The sequence below is a fragment of the Episyrphus balteatus genome, chromosome 4 (assembly GCF_945859705.1).
Source record: "Episyrphus balteatus chromosome 4, idEpiBalt1.1, whole genome shotgun sequence".
Classification (NCBI taxonomy): Eukaryota; Metazoa; Arthropoda; class Insecta; order Diptera; family Syrphidae; genus Episyrphus; species Episyrphus balteatus.
This window is the reverse complement of record NC_079137.1, coordinates 35,590,793-35,616,757: the sequence shown is the minus strand read 5'-3', so window position 1 is coordinate 35,616,757 and position 25,965 is coordinate 35,590,793. Positions and strand designations below refer to the sequence as shown.

General features: G+C 29.1%; 1 protein-coding gene across 41 annotated transcripts in view; it reads right to left on the bottom strand.

Moving 5' to 3' along the window:
- LOC129918675 (dystonin) overlaps positions 1-25,965 on the bottom strand; it is a 195,978-nt gene that overhangs the window by 80,843 nt on the left and 89,170 nt on the right. For 24 of the 41 annotated variants that reach the window (XM_055999327.1, XM_055999303.1, XM_055999318.1 and 21 more), the window contains 5 exons: positions 19,774-19,835; positions 11,773-11,790; positions 7,932-7,991; positions 7,401-7,490; positions 7,121-7,291 (listed from right to left, as the gene is read on the bottom strand). In XM_055999327.1, coding sequence (XP_055855302.1) covers positions 7,121-7,291; positions 7,401-7,490; positions 7,932-7,991; positions 11,773-11,790; positions 19,774-19,835 — 401 coding nt within the window. The remainder of the gene's footprint in view (positions 1-7,120; positions 7,292-7,400; positions 7,491-7,931; positions 7,992-11,772; positions 11,791-19,773; positions 19,836-25,965) is intronic. The other 17 variants (XM_055999330.1, XM_055999337.1, XM_055999339.1 and 14 more) reach the window with 2 other exon arrangements.

The window sequence follows — 25,965 nt, the reverse complement described above, 5'->3', positions numbered from 1 at the left end:
TGTATATATTCAGACCTATTCTAAACAAAAATTCTCAAGGAAATGGTTTCGGGAGAAGGGCCCCTATCGGAAAAATGGTGAAAATTTCCATTTTTTTTTGCTTTCCCTATATTCTTAACCATTGAAGAACGAAATCCAAGCTAAAAAATAATGAAATTTTAGGAACTTTTCAGTTGGGAGATTTTTTTCAGAATAGGCCTGATTATGACGATTTCGACTCAACTTCAATTTTTTGAATCGTTATACCTAAGAAACGGTGGGTCTTAGGAAAAAAAGTGTCATGACACTTTTTATATATAATAATCTGGTCTACAATTCTTGCATTGAAATTTTTTTGATAAGACTTACCGTTTTGCTGAAAATCGTGAAAAACCAGTTTTTGTGACCTTTGACCCCCCGTAAATTTTTTTCCACACCTCGGATCGATGAGGACTTTTTAGATTTAATTTATGATGGTGTTTCCAACAATCCTACCAACTTTCAGCTTGCTGGGAATTAATGTAACCTCGGATGTCTAAATTGACCGGACTAATAAACTTGTAAAATATGACTTAATACTATAAAATTGCTCATGTAATGCCTTAATGTACATGTACATAAGTATTTTATGTGGTTTATGAAAGATTTGAAATAAAAAAACCTACCTCAAGAAGAAGACCTAGTGAAATTGTATCGAAAGACGCCTAAAAGCGACGCCCTAAAATCATTACATTAATTTTAAGTTGGAAACAAAATGAAATATGAGGAAATAGTTTCTAAAATTTATGAAGCATGCTACATAAGCCTTGTTTTGCCAAAAATTAAGCATATCTACATTAAAAAAGAGGTCAAAACTATAAGATTTATTTCATCAATCATTCATTTTTTAATACGAAACACTTTCTTGAACTTCTCCATGACCCATTTATTCATATGAGTAATAATATTTAAGCACAAGTTTGACTCAACATTTCTTGTGAACTATAAATTATGTTAAACTAATATTTGTTCCCAAATAAATTTTTGGCTAGTTTTTGATTTATAAGTTTTTTGCACTTTTGTACAACTTTTGTTGAAATATAAATCTTAACAACTCTTATAGCTAATTCAATCAATCACCAATTTTAATTATATGCAGTTCACGTCCAACTTAATTTTTTTGTTATTTTAAAGTTATTTTCCAAACGTTTGCGCGTGTATAACATGACTTGATTGTTAAAACGCAAACAAAAACATAAAGATCATGATTCATAAAAACAAGTGTTGAAAGTTTATGTGATTTCATTCATAATTTTTTCAGGTAAATTAACCTTATTCCCATTCACATGTGCAGGTGCACTGACTTAATGACTGTTTTGAGAATGAAAAATTTCAGTAGTATGAACAGCTCCAAATTTGCTGTAAAATACTGTAGTTCTTCCAATGGGAAAAATATTGAAAATAGTTGAGCGGTCAGTTTTGGATGCAACATTGAGGGTTTTATTTCAGTTTGCTTATTGTTTAGTCTCCTTTTTAACAATTCGCACTCATCCCTGGTGAACGGAGTACTAATTTATTTTAAAATTTAAAACGTACCTCTGTATAAATGTGTCTTAAACATGAAGAAAAATAAATCTTGTATTATCTTCATAAAGCTAATCTTATCATAATCTGTTTGGCGGTTTTCCAAACACTCAATGATATAAATCAAGATATGAACTTATATTTAAAAAAAAAAAACAGCTGGGTAATAAAAACAATCTACAAATCTGATACCAATTTTTAAACTTATTTTGACATTAAGGCACAATTTATTCACTCTCCATTAAATTTAAAGCCGTCAATAAAAAGGGAGTCAGTCAAACAAATATGCGAACAGATCTCGTTTCCTTGTACAAAAACAATGAACGTGACATTTTGCAATTTTTAAGAATGGTAGAGTAAAAAAAAAATCAAAGATTTTTGTGTTGCGAAATCTGCCAGTTTATAAAAGTCATAAGTTATTTTTTAGTAAAAAAAAATGCACACATTAACAGTGAACATCCATACACGGAGAAAAAAATAAGATCATTCCCACACTACATCACACCGTTTTAAGGCGTTATATCTAGTTGTAATTTTGAAAAAAAATCAAAAAAATTTTTTGCATATTTTTAATGTACATCTACATTTATACATAAGAATGTTTACCGCAAATTTCACATTGATACGGTAATTAGTTTCGGAGTTATAAGCGCATTTGTGAAGACTTTGAACGCGTTTTTCTCGAAACGGTGTTTTCAAAGCCGGTGAGGAAAATTTCTCCTAAAACTGGACCGATCGGCTTAAAATTTTCACACGATCTTCTTAGAACGAAGGAATAATTTTTCTGACAATAATTCGATTTTTTATGCCACTTTAAAGTGTAAATTTTCTTGGTAAAAAAACGATTTTTTTTTTTAGGAAGTCGCCGTTTTGTCAAAAACCAAAATTTTTAATATTCCTTCGTTCATTACCTGTATTCATCTATTCTAAAAACGAACCTTTTTGTTTTTCTTATTTTAAACAATTTGGATCAGAGATATCTTACTCACCGCCCGACACCTTTTTGTGGAAGTCCTCTTTTACAAAAATAACGGAACTCAATATTTTTGTAAATACATCGCGAATTCTTAAAATACATTAAATTCGCTATATGTACATTTGTTGTATGTATTTATTTAATAGAAATCCTCTCCACAAAAAATTCACGAAAAAGCACAATTTATCGTACTTACAACTAGATATAGATATAACCCCTTGAAACAATACGATTTCTGCTTAAAATAAGTGGAATCCACTTAAAAAATGTCGGTGCAGTTTATGACACTTATTTCAACAGTGAGATAGGCTAGTGGTAAGGCGAAATTCCGTATTTTTAACGAATGACAACTTGTCAGTTTTTTGAAAGAATTTTCCATTGTACTTTTCGTCTTACAAATGCACTGCCATTTTTTTAATGATAAGCCGCCATAACAAAATGAACTTGCTTATGGCTGCTTCAGCTTTGTTCCTGAACTGTGAATTTTTGCAACTTCAAACTTCATTTTAATGCACCTGAAATGGTAGAAATTCTCAGTTTGTGGAACGAATCTAAGTTTTGACAGCTGTTCAAAAACAAAACTAAACTCCAATCAGAATTAAAGTAAAAGAACATTACAGATGAGTGACAAATTTAATGCAAGTTGTCAGCTGTATGAATCACCATACTATTCGTAAATTTTATGAATGAAATAGTGGCGTAAACCATAAAATTCAGTTTTGAGCTACGAGAGATTTAAGAAACAGGGTTTTTTAAAACAATATTTTTTTAAGTGCCGTCTAGTTTTAAGTTTAGCTAGCTGCTTTAATCTATTTTTGTATTAAAATAGATAAATTATTAAGAAGATACCCATTTTTATGAAAAACTAATTTTTGAAAAAAAGTGGGTTACGCCACTACCTATTGTACTCATAGCCTCAATTTATGATTACTAACTTCGAAAAAAATCCGAAAACGTATAAGCCTCTATAGGGATCAGCGCAAACGGATAAAAACAACGAAAATGGCTCTAACGTTATCAAACATGACAGCAATATCGATAATTAAAAATTATGTTATACCGCTACAAACATTTAGACTTAAGTTGCTAAAGAAAAAAAAAAGTTTAAGAAAAATGTATTTGGCCATAAAACATTTAACACTTAACGTCATTCAACTGTAATTATATTAAATAAACCCACTTCCCTTTCACAACATGCCTCCAGACATGAACTCCTTCGTCAATTTTATGTTAAAACACGCCCCAAAAAACTACTGTTTTAATTTAAGGCTTCAATTAAAAATAAAAACAAAAACGCGCTTAATCTGTCAACAAGTTAACAATTTACAAAAGCCACCAACCAACAAAAAACAAAAAAAATTCCATTCCATGTAAACGGTGATTTCCTATTCTTTAAATGGCAGGAGTGCCAAACCAATAATAAATTGTGTGGTGTTGTAAAAATTAATAATCATTGCCTTAACTAAATATATAACTTAATGTTTGCATTATGTGTAGGTTATTAGATATAGTTCTCTCTTTCAATGCCTATACCGAATTTGTGACAAGCTATGGTGGGTTGTATTTTGCGTGTTTATTTTGTAACGATTGGTATTTTATGAGTAGGTTGTTGGTTAAGTGTTGGCTGTTGTATGCCTAGAAGTAAATCCTCCGCTATTTTTATTTTTATAATATTCATTCAATCAATGGATAAAAACTCGTATTTTAGCTTAAAGAGTTGAGTTTAAATAAAGATACAAGGCATTATAATGCAAATGAGTTGTAGGCGTTTAACAAAAAATTTGCAAGCTAGTTTTAATTAGATAGAAAATATTCTGGGTCAGGTTATTTTACTTTGGGCTATTGAAATTTTGATTTTCTTCTATATTCAATTGAACATATGTTTAAACAAATTATAGTAAATGATGATTAGAAAACCCTTTTTATTTTCATTTCAACATCGAAATAAATGTTTGCCCTTGAAAAACCATTACTTTTTGAATAGTTATTTGTCAGCTTATTAGTAGGTACATTTTTTTTGTGTTAGAATTGTATTAGATCACAATCATGATATTCAACCATATGGTCGCAAATTTTAATTTTTTTTCTACCATTTTCGTTAGACAGTAATTTTTGTTGTAAGGTGAATTAATTCATAAGTTTTGCATATTATTGATTCAACGAACGTGTGTCAGTCAAATTGTCACATAAATTAGAAATATTATAACTTTTGTTGTTAGATTGAGATTATTGGAGCCATTGCGTGTCTTGTGCAAATAGTTTTTTCTTTTTACAAACAAACTAAAATAGAACAAGGCTGATAAATTTTGTATTTTAATGCAAAGTATGGTTTATTTTTTATTGGCAACACTTGTTTGAAAATAAAAGTGTTAATAGATATGAGCCCTAAACCATATGACAATATTTTTACACACATACCAGGATTGTAAAAAATAATTTGTTGTACCTAATGCATTTTTTTCCATTACAAATTAAAAAAAAATATTTATTGGAAATAAAAAAAAAAATTTCATTGAAATAAAAATATTTATTGGAAATGAAAAAAAAAATCATTAAAGTACATTTTTTATTGCAACTGAAAAATATATGAATAATATATTTAAAAAAAAAAATATTTATTGCAAATAAAAACATTTTGCATTAAAACATTTTTTAATGCAAATAAAAATTTTTCTAAATTGAAAAAAAAAAAAAAATCAATGCAAAATGTATGCATTAAATATTTTTTTTTTAATATTCGTCGAATTTCTTACAATTTTGACTATTTGACCATAAATAAGCTATTTTAACTATAATATTGAACCTAATGTACATATGGCCAAAAAGCCAAAATTGTAAGAAATTCGACGAACATTAAAAAAAAAATATTAAATGCACACATTTTGCATTAATTTTTTTTTTAATGCAGAAAATTTTTTATTTGCAATAAAATTTTTTTTTAATGCAAAATATTTTTATTTTCAATGCAAATATTTTTCAGTTGCAATACAAATTTTTTTTAATTCAATTTTTTCCAGTTGCATATTTCTTTTAATTTCAAATACATTTTTTGTTTCAATTGATATTTTTTACGACCCTAATACATATGCACAATGTACTTATCTCAGATATGGAAATTAGTATTAAATATATTTTCGAAGATTGTGAGTCGTATTTTTGAAAATTTTTAAAGAAGATAAAGGGCTTAATTGCAATAGTAAACACATGCTAATGTCAAAAAAGATGAGAGAATAGATTCCAGCTGAACAACTCTCAAATAAAATGCTTTTAGACCCAAATCAAATTAGGAATATCCTAATTGACCCTCAGATGGACTCTTAAAAATTGTAAGATAGTAGGTTCTAAAAATGAATATTTCAAAGCTACTTTTTTAAAATAATTTCTCCCGTGAATAAGGTAGTGGCAAAAAAAATTAAGAATGTATAAATAAAAGTTTGTTCTGTTAAAACGTAAGTATTAAAAGCAAATCGCAAATACTTGTTACACAAAAGCTTCGTACATACGAAATAAATATTTACCTAAACTAAAAAAAATAAAAACAATGCTCCTATTTCCAATCTATTTATTTGCCTTTTAAAACTTAAAATATTTGAAAATCTTGTAATCTCATCGTTCTGTTGTTCGTATTGATTTCATTCGATTGGCTTTTTATTCGGTTCAGAGCATTGTTAGAAATCTTTAAACTTGAAAATGGAAAACTGTCACAGGCAAGATTGGCGGGATATACCGTTATTTTGTTTGCACTTTAGGGATGCTGTTTTCTTTATAGATCTTCATTCACCAAAATCAATAGCACCAAAAATGTATTGTTTATTACACAGCCACACAACAACAAAAAAGTTCTGACCTGGGGTTGCGACTATGTTTGTCATATAGTTTTTGTCACTGAAACGGAATCCGAAGTGCGTTTTACCCTATCACGTCAGGTTTTCAAGATAACCTCAAAAAATCTGGATGTGCGAATATGTTTTTGGGTCGCTGAAGATTCGAAGTCAATTTTACCCTATCACGTCAGGTTTCTGAGATATCCTCAAAAAAAAAATGTCAAAACCAATTATTTTAATTTTTTTTTAACAATGTTTACCCAGTTAAAAAACAACCTGCAATTTCGTTGTTTTCATGACATTGACGGTAATTTTTCAATGGCTTAAGATTTTTTTAAAATTTTTAAAGTAAAGCACTTAAAAACTACCTGTACCTAATGTATCGATTTTTGGAGCCGTGTTAAATAAATTAGGGGGCATACATGTATAAAAGTTAAGCAAGAATATCGAACTGATCTTACTATTTTGTTCCGGATATCTTAGTTTTGCACACAGATTATGTGTTTGGCCCCTATTTTTGTAAAACACCGAACTCCTCTTAAAATGTTTTCTATTTCTAGGTGATTGTTAAATAATACTGACAAATGAATTTGTGTTTCCTTTTTTCTGCGTCTTTTCTCTAAGTCTGTTTCTTTAATAGGAAGTTATTTTTATAACCATTACATACCGCTAGACTGACAAACTATTATCATTTTCATCATTAACAGATGCTAATCTCAAAATAATTTAACCCTTTTACCCGCATATTATAAGACAACAGTACAAAAAAAAAACTCACCTGGAAGTGTAAAATTATTGTCCAGATTAAACCAAGAGTTAACTTAGGGTTGCCATCAACAATATCTTCTGCGCGTATATTGACCAATTTAATTTTTTTAAATCTTAGAAAGTCGAGTGCCATTTGAGCATTTTGGAGCATATGGAAGCGCATTTTACCCTTTTCTCTTGGCTAAAAATTAAAAAAAAAAAGAAAAAGAAAAGAAAATGAAAAAATTAAATTTCATTCATAAAAATCGACAAACTTAAAAAAAAAAAACAATACAAAAGATAACACTTACCAGGTGTTCGCCAGATAGCACCTCCAAGAGAGAAAGCAAATTGTGACCATCACGCAAGTCTTCAAAAAGATCTACAACCCGACGATTGGCCTATAATGCGGGAAGAAAGTGAACAGAATAGAAAAAAAAAACAATTGTTAATTCATTTCATGTTTCAAAAAATCTTTAAACTCAAGTAGTTTTTTCTTTTTTGCTTTTAAACAACAAACTGTGCAAAAAATTCAAACAAAATAATAAAAAAAAACATAAAAAATGATATATCTAAATGTATGAACATGCAAGATTTGTTTAATTTAGAGGTAATTGTCAAAAAATCTAAGCTCATTATTTTTCAAGTGCTTATTGTAATTTTTTAGCAAGCAGGGCTATAAAAAAAAAAAATCTAATGAGTAAAATGATCACACTTTTTTTTATGGGAGAAATGGTTTCTAATTTTTTTTTAATCTGAAAAACAACAACGAAAAAAATTAACACACACTTAACAAAAAAAAATTCGAAACACAACAACACTTTATTTTTCTACGGACTTACGGACTGCGGACAACAGGGTGATCCATTTACATAAACACAAACATGTAACATTGTGTAAGTCTGTAATGTATAATTTTTTCAGTTTGCATCTTTTTGTTATAGTTTTTTTTTTTTTTAAGTTTAAATTTTAAACAAATCTTACTAGATACTGGTCTTGGCATAAAATATTCTCATCTGTTATTTAAATAATGACCCATTTACACGAGTGACAACTTGACAAGAATGTTGGCAGAATTTTGCCATTCATTTGCATGATAAAATATGACAAGTCCTAAAAATTTACTAGCAAGTTATCAGTCGTGTCAAAGGCACATAAAACGTCATACAATTAAGAGCAAAATATATTTAAGGTAAAGTAACATTTACGTTGGCTTATTACTCCTACCTACTTTGACATTTGGTTTTAACTATAAACTTTTATAAAGTAATAAAACAAATGGATGTGTTTTATGTCACAAAATGACACACATTTTTAACATGTCATAGTACATTGACCTTTTGAAAGCTTTCAGATAAATGTTGCATTTCCGCTGTAAGAGTAGCATTTTCGTTTTTCAAGGCCATCGCGTCAAAATCAGATGAATGTATATTCTCTCGTTTGCATAAGCAAAATATATAAACAAAAAAATGTGATTCCTGAGGATTTTGAAAAACTGGAAGGTGTTATGTGTACATTTAAATAGCTTGAAGGTGGATAACGCATTCTACATTCGCGTAGTACCACTTGAGAAAGAATCTCTGTACTTAATGGTGCGATCCAAATTGAGCTCTACATGAATTACCTACAGATATTATGATAATTGTATGATGCATCGCAAAATGCTATTCATATCAGAATTCAAGGAGCTTATTATTTGCCGAAATGAATATGAAAAGCTGAAAAATAATTAAGGGGAATACAAGTTTCAGAAATTAGTCGATAGTTTAAAACTAGGAAAAGAGTCGGGCACATAGCAGAACCCTGGGGAACACAATCATTATTTTTAAGGCTTTCAGGCTTGAATCCTTTTATTACGACTTTTATTGAATGTTCCCAGCAAAGTAATTTTGTATTTCAATAATAGAGCTAAATGTCAAACTATTTAATGTTTCAGAAATTTTAACTTAGGCCTTTGTTGCGAGTGTCGTTCAACTTTCGATGCGATAAAAGTCGATCAAATCGATAAATATCTGTTTTTGTATTCTGCCGTGCTAAGCAAAAAGGGCGCACATCCATTTTTGTAGTTTTAAGATAAATGCATTTTAATGACAATTGAAAAGGTTGAGAATTGTAAATGTCCTCACTTTCAAAAATGATTTTAAGCAACTTGTAGTAGGAAAATTATAATTTATAGTTTACACAATAATTATATATTGTTCAAGCTTCCCAAATGCGCATCTAATTTATTTTTTTTTTATTTTTAGAGTTAGTAATAAATGAATTTTTCTATTGAGGAATACAGCGGTGTAATAGCGTTGTGCTCATCTTCATTGACTTTTTTGAGTCACTTGGAATTAAAAATGCGCTGTTTTTAGTTAACATATAAATGAAGAATTGTTTCAGGATGTCAAATCTGTGGCAACAAGGAAAAACAACATAAGTCAGTTTTTACAACTTTTCAGGAGAGCGTTTTGAAAATTTGGCTTCCCATAAGAAGTCAATGCTAATGTCATTTTTCTTTTACCTGTAATTCAAAAACCGCTTAAGATAAAAATACGAAAAAAATATGGTAGATAGAATCGCTTATTGTGCATCAGATTTTGTGAAAATCTCAATTTCGACATAAGTTGACTTATGTTGTTATTCCTTGTTGCCACAGAAATATGCATTTAACTCAATTTTGGATTTTTGGCTCATGTGCCCTTGCTTAGTACGGCAGTATTGTGTATCTCTTTCGACAAAGATATTTATATATTGTGAACTTTAAACTTGATTTGAGTCGAAAGCAAAATTGTAAAAGAAAGATCGAACGATAAAAAAGAAAATTTTCGTTCACAATAGAATTTCACAACACGAACATTTATTTCCACATCGATTTTCGACAAAATCGTCTATCGATAGACAAACGACACTCGAAATAAGTGCCTTAGTTACTGCAAAACGATTGTTTCACCAGCGGACTATTTTACCCACATTAGAGTGGATCTATTATTACGAACGACATTCTGGAGTTCGTCAAGAAGTCTATGTTCTTCGAACTACGAACGGACGTTGGCCTATAGTTGCATGCTGTGCAAATGCTGTTTTCCATCATTTGTGAAAGAAATCTGACGAGTAAGATAGATGGAAAAGCTTCTTTCAGCGGACTTGTGTTTGTCAAAATCTTTTAGTACTTTTGCAACTGTACGATTACAAAAAAAAATTCACAATCTCTCAAGAGAAGAAACATGGTTTTATTACCAGAAGTTTTTACAACCGTTATTTTTTGGTCATGTAAAAATCGCATGAAAGTCTCCAATGCTACAATTATTATTACCAAAGCATTCAGGCAATAGTAATATTTTTTGATCGACCAGAATTTTAAAAGCTGTTGCAAAATTCGCTGGACAGGAATAACAGTGGTTTATTTTTCGCCAGCAATATTTAAGAAAAAAGCGAGCTATCGACTTACTTCCATTTCTCCTGAAATCAGAACAAGAGGATTTTTTTAACATGAACATGAACACCTTTTCGGTCTTGATTCAGAATAATAATTAAATTTTTCCGCTACGAATCAAATCACGTGAAAATCAAAATAGCACTGACTATGAATTCTATAAAGTACCAACCTTTTTAAGGAAGTCTCCAAAAATTTCATGCCAATTATTTTATTTTTTCACAAGTAACAGGTGTTTACGTAAGAGTTTTTAATATTCGGAGGCAATAAAAAATACCGTTTTGAAGCAAAAACATGGTCTGGTACTCTATCGAACTCTCTGGAAAATAAATAATTGTAAGCTGGTATGCAGACTTTAGAAGTACAAGCACCGAAGATGCACCTCTTCAACAATAACTCGTTTTAAAGATTTTAAAGTAAAATTGCTGGGATTAATCGGAGCTGAAACTGGAACTAGAGTCGGAAAAGCTGTCACCTTGGTATTTGGTATATTGTTAGTTTAGATCAAATTTCTCAGATAAACTGAATTGGCTCCAAGAATAGAGGCCTATTTTAAAGCTTAAGGTGGATTGTATCATTCTAGCAGCTACGAGGAGGGGGATCGAATAGTTGGCGGAATGGAGGGGTTGGAAAAGTTGTGGGGGGATTCTTTTTACCTCGCATTGTTTGGAAGTTCATTAGGAAAATTTAGCTGAGCTAAGATTGATTCAAGAATTGCAGCAGAGTTGTGCGCAGCTCCAGTTAGAAAATCACATTTTCGTTTCCAACGGTTTATTTTTTATATGTCATATCATAATTAATCGCTAACAATAAAAGATTTATAATTTTCTGTCAAATCCAAAAACATTAGGTAAATGAGATGAATTGAATTATAACTGCACATATTCAGGAAGACTGTAGCTTCTTGCAATGAATCTAGTGGACAGCTAAAAATCCCATGTAATTTTTTTTGGAAATAAGATATCAAAAAAAGCACCAAATGATAAAGAAACAAACTGTTTTTCATCTTTTTTTTCAACAACTGTGTTTTAACTGCTAAACTTTGACTGTCTTTTGGGAAGAATTCATAAAAAAAAAACAAATAATAAAGTACCTATAAACCAACATAAATGTTAATTATTTGCAGAAAAAAAAATGTTTACAATAAAAATTGATAGATGAGAACATTTTAACGCTTCTTTAAGAACGAATAGTTTTCTATACAGTAACAGAAGAAGAAAATATATTATGTAGATTAAAGTTTAAAAGGAACTCTATTTCAATACCTTTGCATATTTCCAGTGCTGCATGAAAATTATATAAAAAAAATTGAGGTATACAACAGAAGTAAGTAAAAATATTCTTCGACAAAAAGAGTTAATTACATTATATTATATTTACAATTTTATCAATCAAAATAACAAAAAAAAAAAAAGATTGAATCATCATCATTGATGATAAAATAACCCTAACATAACCTTTTTTGTGTTTGTATGTAATCTATCTAATAAGACATATCGCAATATTATTCAAGTTTGTGGTAAATGTCGTGGGATGTTAAAAGTTTGACAGCAACTAAAAAATAAATAACTACACGAAAAAGCATAAAAGGTGATGACATCATTTGACAAGATTCTTGCAAAAGAAACAAGGCCATTTAAGTTTTTTACCTTTACAACTCTAAACTAACGCTACTGATATGTACGTAGGTATAATGATTGAAATGAAAATGTTAATAGTTAACATGTTTGTCTGATGAAATCACTTAAAATAGTAAATTAAAATTGTTTGAAATCACAATTGACAGACATTAGTTTTTTTTTTGACAGAAAGAAAATGGTTGAAATGAGGATTTTGGAACTGATAAGTAGGACAAACTTGCAACTTTTAATCAATCTTCTTCAAATTTTATGATAAACGTTATTAATAGCGTTGTTTTTTGAGACTTGAGATATTCATAAAATCATTAAATATTTTATCTTTTTTGAAGTATAAACATAAAAAAAAGACATTATTCTATGGAAATTCTGAAATAGGCACAAGAATTCAAGGTAAGCAAATTATAATTATTGTCAAGCATAAGAGCAGATAAAGCAAATAGAATTCAAGAAAAGATAATCAAATAAAAATAGTCTTATGTACTTAACATTAATTAACTTATCTACACAATTATTATCTTTACAAGCACTTCGAAGAGATTGCTTGCAAGAGTTTAAATTAAGCATGATAATTCCAAGACTCGTGGATTCTTGGTTTCATGATAAATTCATAGAAAAGAATAATGCTAAATGCAAAAAACTGATACTTTTGACAATTAAATTTTTTTTTTTAGTTTTTTTTTTTTTTTAATAACTTTTTTTAATTAATATCTTCTAAACGATTTGTTGGAGGAATAATTTTCGGACTTTTGAGTCCACATTCCTTTAAACCTTCATTTACATTTATTCCACCAGTTTGGCCTAGACTATTATACCGAAGTTTTTTTTTTTCAAAAATAAAATTAATTAATTTGTTTTTTAAAATCAACAATTCCCAGCAGGTGTGAACAAATTCCAACTAAGTAAATTGATATGCCATGAAAGCATCCCATATGGAGATAAGTCTCTATAGATTACTATTAGCCATCAAAAGTTGTCTGGCTCATCATTATATCCAACAGATCCGACCTCTTATTATAGAGATAACCACTCAAAGCTGTTTATTAATTATTATTATTTTTTTTCTCTGTCTCTGTCTTAATAAAAAAACCGATTTTATACAGAAAAACACACAACATTAAAAAAATATATATCGACTGTGAGGAATATATTAATTCACTCTAAGTATAGTCTTTTATCAATTGATCTGGTATTTAATAATGTTAATTATTTAAAACACTCCGCATGTCTATACTGTCTGGGCAATCTGACATACGAGGTTGGCATTAATGAGTTGAAGTTAAAAAATTCAAATCGAACAGAAAAAAAAAGAAATACAAAACACTTTCAAATGAAAGGTAGTAAATGTATTTTTAAAAAATAAATTCAAAAAACAACATTCCTTAAATAGAAAATCAGTTCAGACCAGGAAGATGTTTTTTGAACAACAATACCTAATAATAATATTGAAAACATCTTATGAATATTTGTGAAAGGTAACCTGAAATAGATCTTTTGATTTATAAATGCAATCAACAAATAAAGATTGATTTTAAAATCCACTGACAAATAGGAATTTATTTTTTTTGCATTGATTTATCATTATTTGTCATTATAAATGTCATAATAGTCAACATGTTATAAATATGTCTTAACATGAAAAATAGGTAATGCAAAATGAAACAATTATTGATATTCAGACAGTTCTTTGAAAATATATTCTTTTTTATTGAAGATGAAATGCTTTTCCAAAAACTATCAAATTGTTTTAAAATGTTACAAATGCTTTGTAATCGAAAAATAAACCCTCTAAATTCGTCGAATTTGACAGTTGCAGAGGTGGACTTTTATAGTCATATTTTTGCGAACGACTCTTTAATAATGATCTATTCGGTGTGTATTGGTGGAGAGTGGAGTATTAGACAAGAAGATTAGAGGATGAGCTATACGTGATGGCTTTTGCTGAAAATGATCCACAACAATTTTTTTTTTTTGGAATTTGACTTATTTTTAATGTTTCATTTGATTATGTGATTTTTTTGACATCGGTTAAGTCGTTTACTAGAAAGTCAGAAATGAGGAAAACGGTTCTATGAAAGTTATCATTAACAACACTGGTTTACAGCCAAGATTGACACTCAATACCACCATTTTTTTCTTACGTATTTTTTTTAACGACAAAGTCTGGGAAATCACATTTAAAATAAACTATATTAGGATAAACAACAGCAAAATTAATTGCAAAATCATATTTCGAAAAATATACACACTTTTTTAAATATGATTTTAAAGTTTTCTGAAATAAAATTTATACGAAATTATAACGGGGATTAGTGTTCAATATTTTTTGAATTTTTTAAGCTGAGTGGCTCAAACAAGTATTGGTTTCGTGTAGAAAAAAAAATCGAGGTTTTAAACAAAACCAACATTACGATTATGGAGAAGATCAAAAAAGTGGTTTTCGTCATGCCGTCCGTCGGTCTATGCGTGTGTACGTCTGTGCGTCCATCTGTACATCGAGCTAGGGCCTAGACGGATAGATGAATTTGCTTGAAACTTGGTATAGATGACTTTTGCGTATTATTTTTTCAATATCTCCTTTTTAACACATATCTCCCATATACCGTTTTCGAGGTATTGCAATTTTCTCGAAAACGGCTCTAACGATTTCGATTAAATTTCGTGTACGCAATACTCTTATTGATTCTAAGAAAACTGCGTTTTTAGTTTTTCTCAAAAAATTCGGTGAACGGAAATATGGCGTTGCCGTTTTTCAAAAATTGACATATTTTTTAAGTTCATATATTTCTTTAAAGTATAAGTCAATTTTATCCAAATTTTACAGACATCTATTATAAAATGTAAAAAAAAAAAATTTTAAAAAAGTTTTTCAAAAAAAAAAAAATTTTAATTTATTTTTTTTAACTTTTTTTTTTTTTTTTTCTTGACACTAAACAAAATCTTTAATTTCCAATAGATATTTAAGATACAGATACTTTGAACTATAAGAGCAAGTACGTGCGACGCAGTCGTGCATTTTATTTCTATTCGTTTAGGAGACGTTATTTAAAAAAATAAGTTCTTCCATTTTGGTTAAAAGCAGTAGGGTGTGTCACTTTTATATGGCCGAAAAAAAAGTACTCTAATTTTGCAATGTATTAGTGGTCTGAGGTTAATGAGGTTATGTTAAATAAAATTATAATATCGTCCGTCTTTGGCTCGCTCAAATCGGTTAAAGTTGTTCGGAAAAAACCGAGTTTATATGAAAAAATGATTTTTTTTCCTTCGCTTATTATTTCGCAGCTTCTTTACTAAGTGTTCAATTCCAACAAATATAAGCTTACAATTTTTTTCTTGAAATCATCTTTCACGTGAAAGCCTAAAAATATTTAATATATTTGTTTTTGTATTCAAACGGCGCTGAAAAAAAAACATATACAGTTGAAACTCGATTAACCGGCATGATTGCGACCGAGTCCATTACGGTTAATCGAAAATCCCGGATAATAGAACTTTATTTTTCAAGAAAAAAATTATATGTTTTTAAGTTTTTATTAAAAAATTTATTGAAAGAAAAAGAAAACAATTAAAAAATTATTCCATAAATGTAACAATTCATATTTTTGTTTGAACATATGAACATTACAAAATTACGAGATTAATTGTGCCCATGATTATGAAAGTGGGCTAAGTCACTTTTTGCATTGTTTAAAGAAAAACTTACATAATAATTTTCTTATAACGATTTAATTATATTTCTTTTATGAAATCACTAGAGGAGCAATAAAGAACTTTATTTACTGCAATTTCGCTTTTAAATAAACTTTACACCTGAAATAATAATTATTTTAAGGCTAGATTTGAGGCCATTTTTGGGAGTGACTTAGTCCACTTTCATAATTAAGGGCACAATTACGAGTATTATGAACTTTAAGGAAAATTAAAAAATTGTTGCATTATAAGGTGTGTTTTTATAACCACCAGGCTAACTGGACAAAAAAAGCGCAGAAATTTACATGTTAAATGCAGCAACACCTTAGCTTACCCCTTGGCCTTAGTTGTTAAGCCCGAAGATATCCCTGGGCTTAAAGGTAGAACTATAATTGACTGAAGCGTCGGATGAAACGGAGGGGAACAGCGCTACCAATCGCACTCGACGGATGAAAACTTATCAAAAAGTCAAAGAAAACAACAACAAAAACGTAGGATTTGACATAAGCTTTCGACTGCTGCCTCCAATTGTAATTTTGGATTAACTTTTTGAACAGTTTTAAATCTGTAGTACCAAACTATTTTTTTCATAAATTCTTTAGAATTGGTTTACAAACGGGAAAACTGACGTTTGTAATGACAAAATTTATTAAACTAGTTTTGCTAGAACACATTTTTGTATCTCTTTGTAAAACATACAAGAAAAATACAAGAAAACCGGAAGCGATAAATTTGAAAACTCTAAATTTTCTTTGTTTCTGCTGATTTCGGAACATTTAATAAGCAGTGCTGCCAAGATTTGCAGTTAAGTTTCGAGGCGTTTTTTTTTGTCCAGATAAGCCCGGTGTTAATAAAAAAAAACTTATTGTGTGACAGGGGATTTTACTCGTTGCTTTTCTTCGATTGAATTAATGTGAATGCGGTCAACTAGCAGTAAATCGTTATATGTTGTTCCAGGATAATTCTACTTTTCAAAAAAAAAAAAAAAAAAAAATAAATAAAAAAAAGTTTAAATATTTTCTTTATTTTTGAGTGCCGATTTTGTATTTTTTAGTTAAATTTTCTTCTTTTCGTTCTCATATTACGGATAGTAGAGTTTATTACGGATAATAGAGTTTAAATAAATAAATTTTGTTTATTGTAGAGAAAGAATTTCAAATACTTTCATCACGGATAATAGAGCGTCCCGGTTAATCGAATCCTGGATAATCGAGTTTCAACTGTATTTCAATCTCTAAAAATCCAAATTTCTTCGATTTCTTCCTATTGAGCGAGCAAAAGATATTAATTAAAATGAAAATTGTAAATGCAGGATTTAATTTTGATAAGCAATGCAGCTTTTAAAGCTATTACATTTGAAAATTTCATAGTTGAGCACTTTGACACACCCTAATGGCAGGTACCGTAAATTTTGGTCATTTTCCTTTAGAGCATCTTTCAAAGCTCGTAGTTAGCTATCATGTTGACATTATTCTCATTTTTATCTCATGTTGTTTTTTTTTTACGAATTATAGAAAGTGTCTATATCACAAGCAAAAAAGAAGTGGGAAGGGGTATGGTTGACTTCAAGGAATTAAATAACGTTAAAAAATTGTTGCAGTCAAAACATAATTTGACTATATGGAGGCGCTCTTGTTTTTTGTAGTTAAAATAATTATTTAGCATCCTCGTTTTATCCCTGGTTCGAGTCAGTCACCTTGTATGCTTTTTTTATTTAAATATTTAGGAAAACAAAAGTAAAAGTAGGTAACTAATAAATAAAAAAAAAACAGCAAAAACGAAACGAACATTGTCATCATTAGCGCAAATGATGTATTTTAAAACTTTTAGCGCATAAATAGGTACGTATGATGATTTACCACTTGAGTAATCTTAGCAATAAATGCTTTCAAAAAAAAAAAAAAGGTTGTTATTTTTTAACATAGTTGTCGGCAATGAATTGCAATAATTAAAATTTTTGTAAAATATGTACATATAGACCAGTGCCGATGCTTTCAAAAACATTAAAAAGTACAAAAAAATCATAGTAGAATGAAACCCATTGGAAAAGGAGGTGAATATGATGAAAATTAAAGGAAAAATAAATTACGGGCGAGCCGAGTTCGGGAAGTGGGTGGGTTGAGTTTTCAGTGGTAAAAAATGGTATATCTCGATTTCCGGCAAAACTACAAGTCCTATAGAAAAAAGTTGTATGGCAAAGTTGTAGGTAATAAAAAGATCTACAACATTTGAATCAACAATTTTTTCACATAAGCTCAAAATTTATGTGAAAAATTAAAAAAAAGGAGTTTTTGGTTTTTTATTTTTATCTTTTTCAAAAACAAAAATTTTTCTACGAAATTTGGTGAAAACTTACCTTATTATGTCCCAGATACACTGTAATTTATTTGATTTCAAATATTAATTTGTTCACCTTATTTTGACCTAATACCAAAAAAACACCCTAATTTTCAATCGAAAATTCACGTGTCAAAATATTAGCTTTTTTCAAAAAATCGGTGGGTATTTCGTTTGTTAAAATGTCTATTTTCTGATGGTGTAAGAAAAAAATTTACATTAGTATACTATAGAACATGTTCTCGTAAAATGCAAAAAATGAAAAAGCTTGAATTCGAAAAATTTTTTTTATCATTGGTTACAATTTTGGCCTTTTTATTCAAATTTACACCTAAATTACTCAAAAAACGTAAGATTTCATGTTACATTGATTAATGTTACGGTTTTTGAGTAATTTAAGTGTAAATTTTAATAAATAGTCTAAAATTTTAAATAATGATAAAAAAATTTTCGAATTCAAGCTTTTTGCTTTTACCGAGAACATGTACTATGGTATACTAATGTAAATTTTTGTTTACAGTATTGGAAAGTAGAGATTTTAACAAACAAACTACCCACCGATTTTTTGAAAAAAGCTAATATTTTGACACGTGAATTTTCGATTGAAAATTAGGGTGTTTTTTTGGTATTAGGTCCAAATAAGGTGAACAAATTAATATTTGAAATCAAATAAATTACAGTGTATCTGGGACATAATAAGGTAAGTTTTCACCAAATTTCGTAGAAAAACTTTTGTTTTTGAAAAAGATAAAAATAAAAAACTAAAAACTCGGTTTTTTTTAATTTTTCACATAAATTTTGAGGTTATGTGAAAAAATTGTTGATACAAAAGTTGTAGATCTTTTTATTACCTACAACTTTGCCATACAACTTTTTTCTCTAGGACTTGTAGTTTTGCCGGAAATCGAGATATACCATTTTTTACCACTAAAAACTCAACCCACCCACTTCCCGAACTCGGCTCGCCCGTAATTTATTTTTCCTTTAATTTTCATCATATTCACCTCCTTTTCCAATTGGTTTCATTCTACTATGATTTTTTTTGGTTTCAAAAATTATCGACCCTGGTCTAATAGGTTTATGTATGTACGAACATAATGTGTTTTACTTAATTGATTTCAAGTCGTTAAATGATACGAGCTGTCAAAATAATTAATATAGGACATACCATTCCTATATAAACTATAGAAAAATCTCAACGTTTAAATAATAACTAAAGTATATTATATAATATTGATTTCATTTAAATTTAAAAATTTTTATATCTGCGACTAATTTAATAAAAATTGTAGCAAAGCTGTGTTTACGCTTAATTGATAAAATTGTTTTTTTTTTTTTTCAAGTCCAACTTTACACATATTATATCGAAAAATAACGTGTTCAAATGCAAACCATAAGCTTCCTGATAGATATAGCTTATTGCATATTTCATGCTTAATAGGTAATAATAACAAATAACTGATAACAATTTAACATTTTTTTTGTGTTTCTTTCTTTTTTTTTTACAATGAGAATGATTTACATGAATCAACTTTAAATGGTTATGGTTACCAACATTTCTATTTTATTATAAAAAAATAAAAATAAATAAAAAAAAATTACCTTTTTAAGATGTTTGTTGACCCATTTTGTAAAAGTCTTCTTTTGTATAGCATCGCGTTCATCTATTTAAAAAATAAAACAAAAATAGTAGAAAAATATTAATAATAAATTGCAATAAATAGTTCATTTTTCATCTTTTCTAAACACTTTGCAAGAAAAAAAAAAATAAAAAACAATTACTAAAATGTCAAATCAAGTGTCAATTTTATAATTCAATCAAAAAAGCACAATGAAAAAAAACTGCCTTTCATTGTTATTATTATTAATCGTAGATTTGTCACGTACAAATCTAAAAGCGTCACATCGATTCACCAAGTTACGACGACGAGTATAAATGTTAGTTCAAAACAATTGTTCTAACTGAAAAGCGTATGGCATTTTACATTAGTAAATTGCCAAGTAATTGCACTTATTAAGTTAGAAAATTTGTGTAATTGCTTAGCGTTTACCCCTCACATCTTATACCATCCCACATTCTGTGGTCAAGACAAATGTTCTATGTCTGTATGAGAGAATGTAAGTGTAGGAGCCGCTTGTCAATCAAAAAAGCAGTTACACGTCGTGCATTTCAAAAAAAAATAAATAAATATAAATATGGTGGATAAATGAACGCATCCCACGCTCAAACTATAAGCAATTGTTGTTTTTCTTGCAAAAAAAAAAAATAAATATTTTAAATTATTGTTTTTCATTTTAGTATGTAAGCCAAACTCATTCCATTTATTATTATTTTATTACCTAAAAAAATTGAATAAAAAATAAAAAAAAATCAGAGCATGGAATTGCCTTAACAAATCTTAATTGGTTTCAATTTAAAAAAATAAAAATAATCAAATCATATAATCAATATGGCCGACGACATTTCGCCGCAAATCTCTATTAAGAAATGGCAGAGTTCAGCAAAAGTTAAGGGATTCCAAATTATGTGTAATTTTTCTTCTGTATACGTCAAATATATGTAGAATTCTATTTTTGGACAAATTAATAAATTGCATCAAATGACATCATCAACTTGTTGTTTCTTCGTGCAATGATTTTTTTTTTATAGAGCATCGAATGGAGTTTCAGTCACACACAACAACAATACAATACTCTTCATTGTGTGTTGATTCGAGTTTTTGAATTCTGAAGCCAGTGGCTTGGTTTGTAAGTACGTTCTGTATATATGCCTTGGGGTGATGATTTAGGAGAAATATAGCAGACCGCAGCAGCATTAAATTGTGACATTATTCAATTTAAATCTTTCCGAATATAAAGAAAGAAGTCTGTGTGATGAATAACATCAAGACACACCAGATCATAAAAAAAAAACCGAGATTTTTATCTAAATTTCAAATTAAATTAAGTCATCTGATATTCTGATTTATGTGATTATCCGGTTTTTTTTTTTGATAATTTTTTTTTTTATTTAAATAAATCATGATTATAAACCAGATGGCTTCACACTAGCACGTTTGAAAGTCTCCCACTTATCAAACAGTTCTCTAGAGTTGCAATTTATGTTTGTTGATGGAGACTGCATAAGCAATTTAAAACAAAGCAAAAAAAGTTAGCATTTAATTTGTAAAATGACATTGAAAATCAGCATTGTTGATGGAGCCAGTTAAGAATAAATTTTAAAGGTAGATTTATTAGAGTAATCATGGAAAAACAAATAAACTAGAATAAATTATATTGAGAAAAAAACTAATTTTTAATTAAGAATTTTTAACCTTATTCTAACATATTCCCATCTCAGAAAAAAATCTGTAAGTTATTAAATTTGTCGAAAATGTGTTAATTAGAAATTCACAGTACTATCGAGATCATGTACGAACTAATAAGAACCAATATTGTTCTTAATTGTATCAATATTTGCTGAGAAAAACATACATTATGTACAAATTAACATAAAAACTTACGATAAAACGGTGGAACAAACGGCAACAAGACGCATCCCAAATGCATCTTGGACACTTCCTAACCGCGTCCAAACGCGCCCAAAACGGGACCCAAATGCGCCCAAAACGCGTCCCAAAAGCGTTCAAGACGCGCCCAAAACGCTTCCCTAACGGGTCCCAAACGCGTTCAAAACGCTTCCTGAACGCGTACAAAACGCGTCCTAAACGCCTCCACGCGTCCTAAACGCGTCCAAAGGCGTCCAAAACACGTCCAAAACGCATCACAAACGCATCAAAGACACGTCCAAAACGCGTCCAAAACGTGTCACAAACGCGTCCAAAACGCGTCCCAAACGCGTCTAAAACGCGTTCCAAACGCGTCCAAAACGCGTTCAAAACGCATCCAAAACGCGTCCACAACGCGTCCCAAACGCATCCAAAACGCGTCCAGGTCTAGTTTTTTTTAATCATTGTTTTCAGTTTAAGACAAGAGTTAAATAAGTACGAGTACGACCCAATCGGGCATTTATTTCTTTTAATTGTGAGAAAGCCATTAACACTTTTTAATATGTTTCTCTTTCTTTTTTGTATCCCCAGGCAATTATAAATCCAACACACAGTAAAAAAAAAAAACATATAAACACAACTGTTTATATTTTGAGCTCATAAAAATATAATTGAATGATATAAATTTGTTGATGCATTTTTACAAACAGATTGTTTTCAATAAAAACGAAATAAAAATTTTTAAAATAGATACGAAATGTTCGTTTTTATTTTAATGAATTCTTAATTTTTAATTATTGTTTGCTTTCATGCCTTCGAAAAAAGTACTTAAGTTTTTTTTTTGTTCTTGTAACACCAACAAAAATTCAAGACATCACAAAAGCCACTGTTCGAAATGAATTCCGGGATGACTAACATTATAATTCTCAAGAACACAATGGAGAAGAATGGAGAATCCTCTATGGAGATGATGATGGCAAGCATTTTTGATGCATATCGTCATCATGGTTTTAAAATTAAATTTTCTCAGGCATTTCATGCCACTTTGACAAATGGATGATTTGTTATATGTGATACATCATACGAAGAAAAAAAAAATTATCATCAGATAACATTTCATTATTTAGCATATCAATTGATTAGTAATGTAATTCTGAAGAAATTTAATACTTCAGAAGGCACGTTAACAAAAGCTTATAGCAATTCAAATAAATTGATTTGATCTCTTATGACATCAAAATGTATTTAAAGGATATCGTTATTTCTATGGAAATGTGTATAGGAATTGACTAGAGCTGATAATAAGTTGGCAACAATGTTATAACTTGTAACTTTTATCTAGATTGGCAAAAGCAATTTCCTTTTCACAAGATGAATATTAATGTAAGCGGCTTACTTTAATAAACACTATATGAACAAAATGTTCCACTATTTTCTTTTACTATTTTTTTTTTTTTTGCTCCAGGAAATCAGGCACATTATTATGCCTTTCGGGTTACACAATTATGCTTTAATTGCTATCTTGGTCAGAAAGCTATTGAGATTTTAAGACTAAAGTTAATGTGTAAATAGAGAGAAAATGAAAAAAAAAAAAAACAGTTTTTACGAGAATCAATGTTTTTGCTTTTTTATGAAATATTTTACGGATACATAATTTAAAATGTTACTTTAAAAAATAGTTTGGTGTTTCTTTATTTGTTAGGTAGATACTTTATTTACGAAAAATTATGATTTATATCTATTGATTGACTATTCATTAAACATCATTCAAAAGTACATTTTTTAGATAAAGTAAAAGCGCGAAGTATAGGTTGGGTGTTGCACGCATTTGCTTTAATGCGTGCAAATTACTGTTAATAATTGATTGATTTTGAGTTATTTTGATAATGAGCTTATTTTCTCAAATGGGGATTTTATTTCTTACTTAAATCAATGCAAGAAGATTTGGTTTCTATTGAGCTAAACGAAATTATTAGGCCAAATGATTTTTCCACTTTAATGAAAATACAAAAAAAAAAAACACTCATACGCCATACACGTCTTTTTATATAAAAACTTCAAACAATATTATTTATTCCCATGTTCTTCAAAAATTTGACTTTTGTGGAGAAAAAAAAAGTAAAAAGGTGCTATATTTTAGGGAAGTAATATAAACAGGAATGAGGTTGAAAGGGAAGCGGGCCACCAAACATATCAACGTGTTATTTTTATTGTTTTTTAACAGTTCAAATTTTGATAATTCGTTTTTTTATAGCATCATTAAATGTGAGCGTAACAATTAAAAATTATTTGTTTGTTTCTACCTGATCCTATCCCGCTTAATTGTGGCCGACAGCGGGAACGTTATGTCAAAATTAGAGCGATTAAGCATAAAAGAATTGTATATACATATACAGATTTTTGGAAGAAAATGTAAGAGGGTAATGCAAAAACTAGCATGTACACGTAAAATATGAAGTTAAAAAATTAAAAACAAAAACAAAATTAAAAATAAAAAACAAAAAAATAAAAAATTTAAAAAAAATAAAAACAAAAAAAAAATGTTTTTATGTTTGTTACCGCATAACTTTGGACAAAGTGAATCAATTTTGATAATTCTTTTTGTATTGGAAAGCTGGTGGCTGCAATGTGGTCCCATTTCAATTTCGTTCAGTTTAAGCCATAGGAACTATTAGAAAAACCATAAAACCCCGTTTTGAATCATAGAAGTCGGTTTTGTTTTTTTGATAAAAATGATTATTTCATCTCAAAAGTTCAAACCCTCACAACAGAAAAACAGTTTTATGAATAAGTCTGTAGTTTTGCAGATTAATTTCAGGTGTCTTAAGCTTCAATAATTAAGCCTCAGTTTAATCTTATCACCCATAAATATAAAATATAGGTACATTAAAAAAAAAAAACGTAAAAGTGCCTTTTTTGAATAGCTTTTCTAAATTAATATAAAAAATAGGAAAACATTTTTTTTACAAATCAAACTTTATTTCTTTGTAGAGAATTTAATGAAGTTTATATGCTTGAATTTTCTGTAAGGTGATCCGTTGTTGAGATATTGATAGTCAAAGTCAAAAGTATGGTTCTTGGTTTGATGACTGATAATGCGGTCTAAGAAAAATTGTACATGTTTGAAACAAAAAGAATCTTGAAGCCAAATAAGTAGCTTTTCTAACAATAAGAGCCCCCGCACACTACAGACTTTCTATCTGCCGATAGTTTAGTCGGGTTGGGCTCCTAGTGTGAGCACAGGCAGCCGACTAAACAGTCGGGTCGCTAGGAAACATTTTAGTTTGAAGGCAATTGTGTAGCAAAACAAACTTTTTTTTCGATCAAACAAACTTTTTGATCGGCCGATACTTAATCGTCGTAGTGTGCGCACTCTCATACATTTTCATTCTGATTAAGAGACTGACTAAACTGTCGGCCGATAGAAAGTTTGTAGTGTGCGGGGGCTCTAATAATTATTTTATAAGAAAACAATTTCAAGCTTTCTTAAGAGAAAAGTAAAAACAAACAAAAAACTTGAAAAATTTTGGTTTTTGAACAGTTCCAATGATTTAGCTTTTTTACCATTAGAAATAAAATATTCAGCCATAAAATAATAAAACTAAAAGAATGAAGCTTTCACATGCTTTTTGTTTTGGCATGATACGATCATTTTTTACTGAGATATCGAAAATCACTAAAAAAAAATCACGATTTTTGTATGTTTCCTTAATTTTTTGGGATAGTGTATTTGGTACCGTACAATTAATGGTACGCAATGCCATCCCGGCCCTTCCCAATATGAAGAGTAAAAAATATGTTTCTAAAAAATTCTTTGCTTAATAAGCTATATAAGCTCTTCCGAAATGTTTGTTATGTTTGTCGAATCAGCTGTCCCTTCGATATTTTTTTTTTCAACTTAAGTATGTAAATACATAGTATACCAATACTAAGAGATATTGATGTTTTCTTGTACTATTGATATAAATTCGCAACGATATTTAAAAATTACGATAGATCTAATATTTATCGATTACATTTTTTTTTATTAACCGATCACTATGAGGCTGTTCGATTTGTGATTTCAACACATGTCTACCCAATTTCAATGTCGATATTCAACCAATTTCTAACAGAAAACAAAAGTCTTATTCCAAAACAGTCACCATTTTTTTTTTCCAAATTAAGAAAGGGGTTTCTGATTTTCAAGTTTAACACTTCCAAGTAATTCCATCTGAGAAAACCACAAAACAACAAATGCGGTTTTTACTTCTTACTTCATATACGTCACTCACATAATTCCTACAAGATATGAATTTAAATTCAA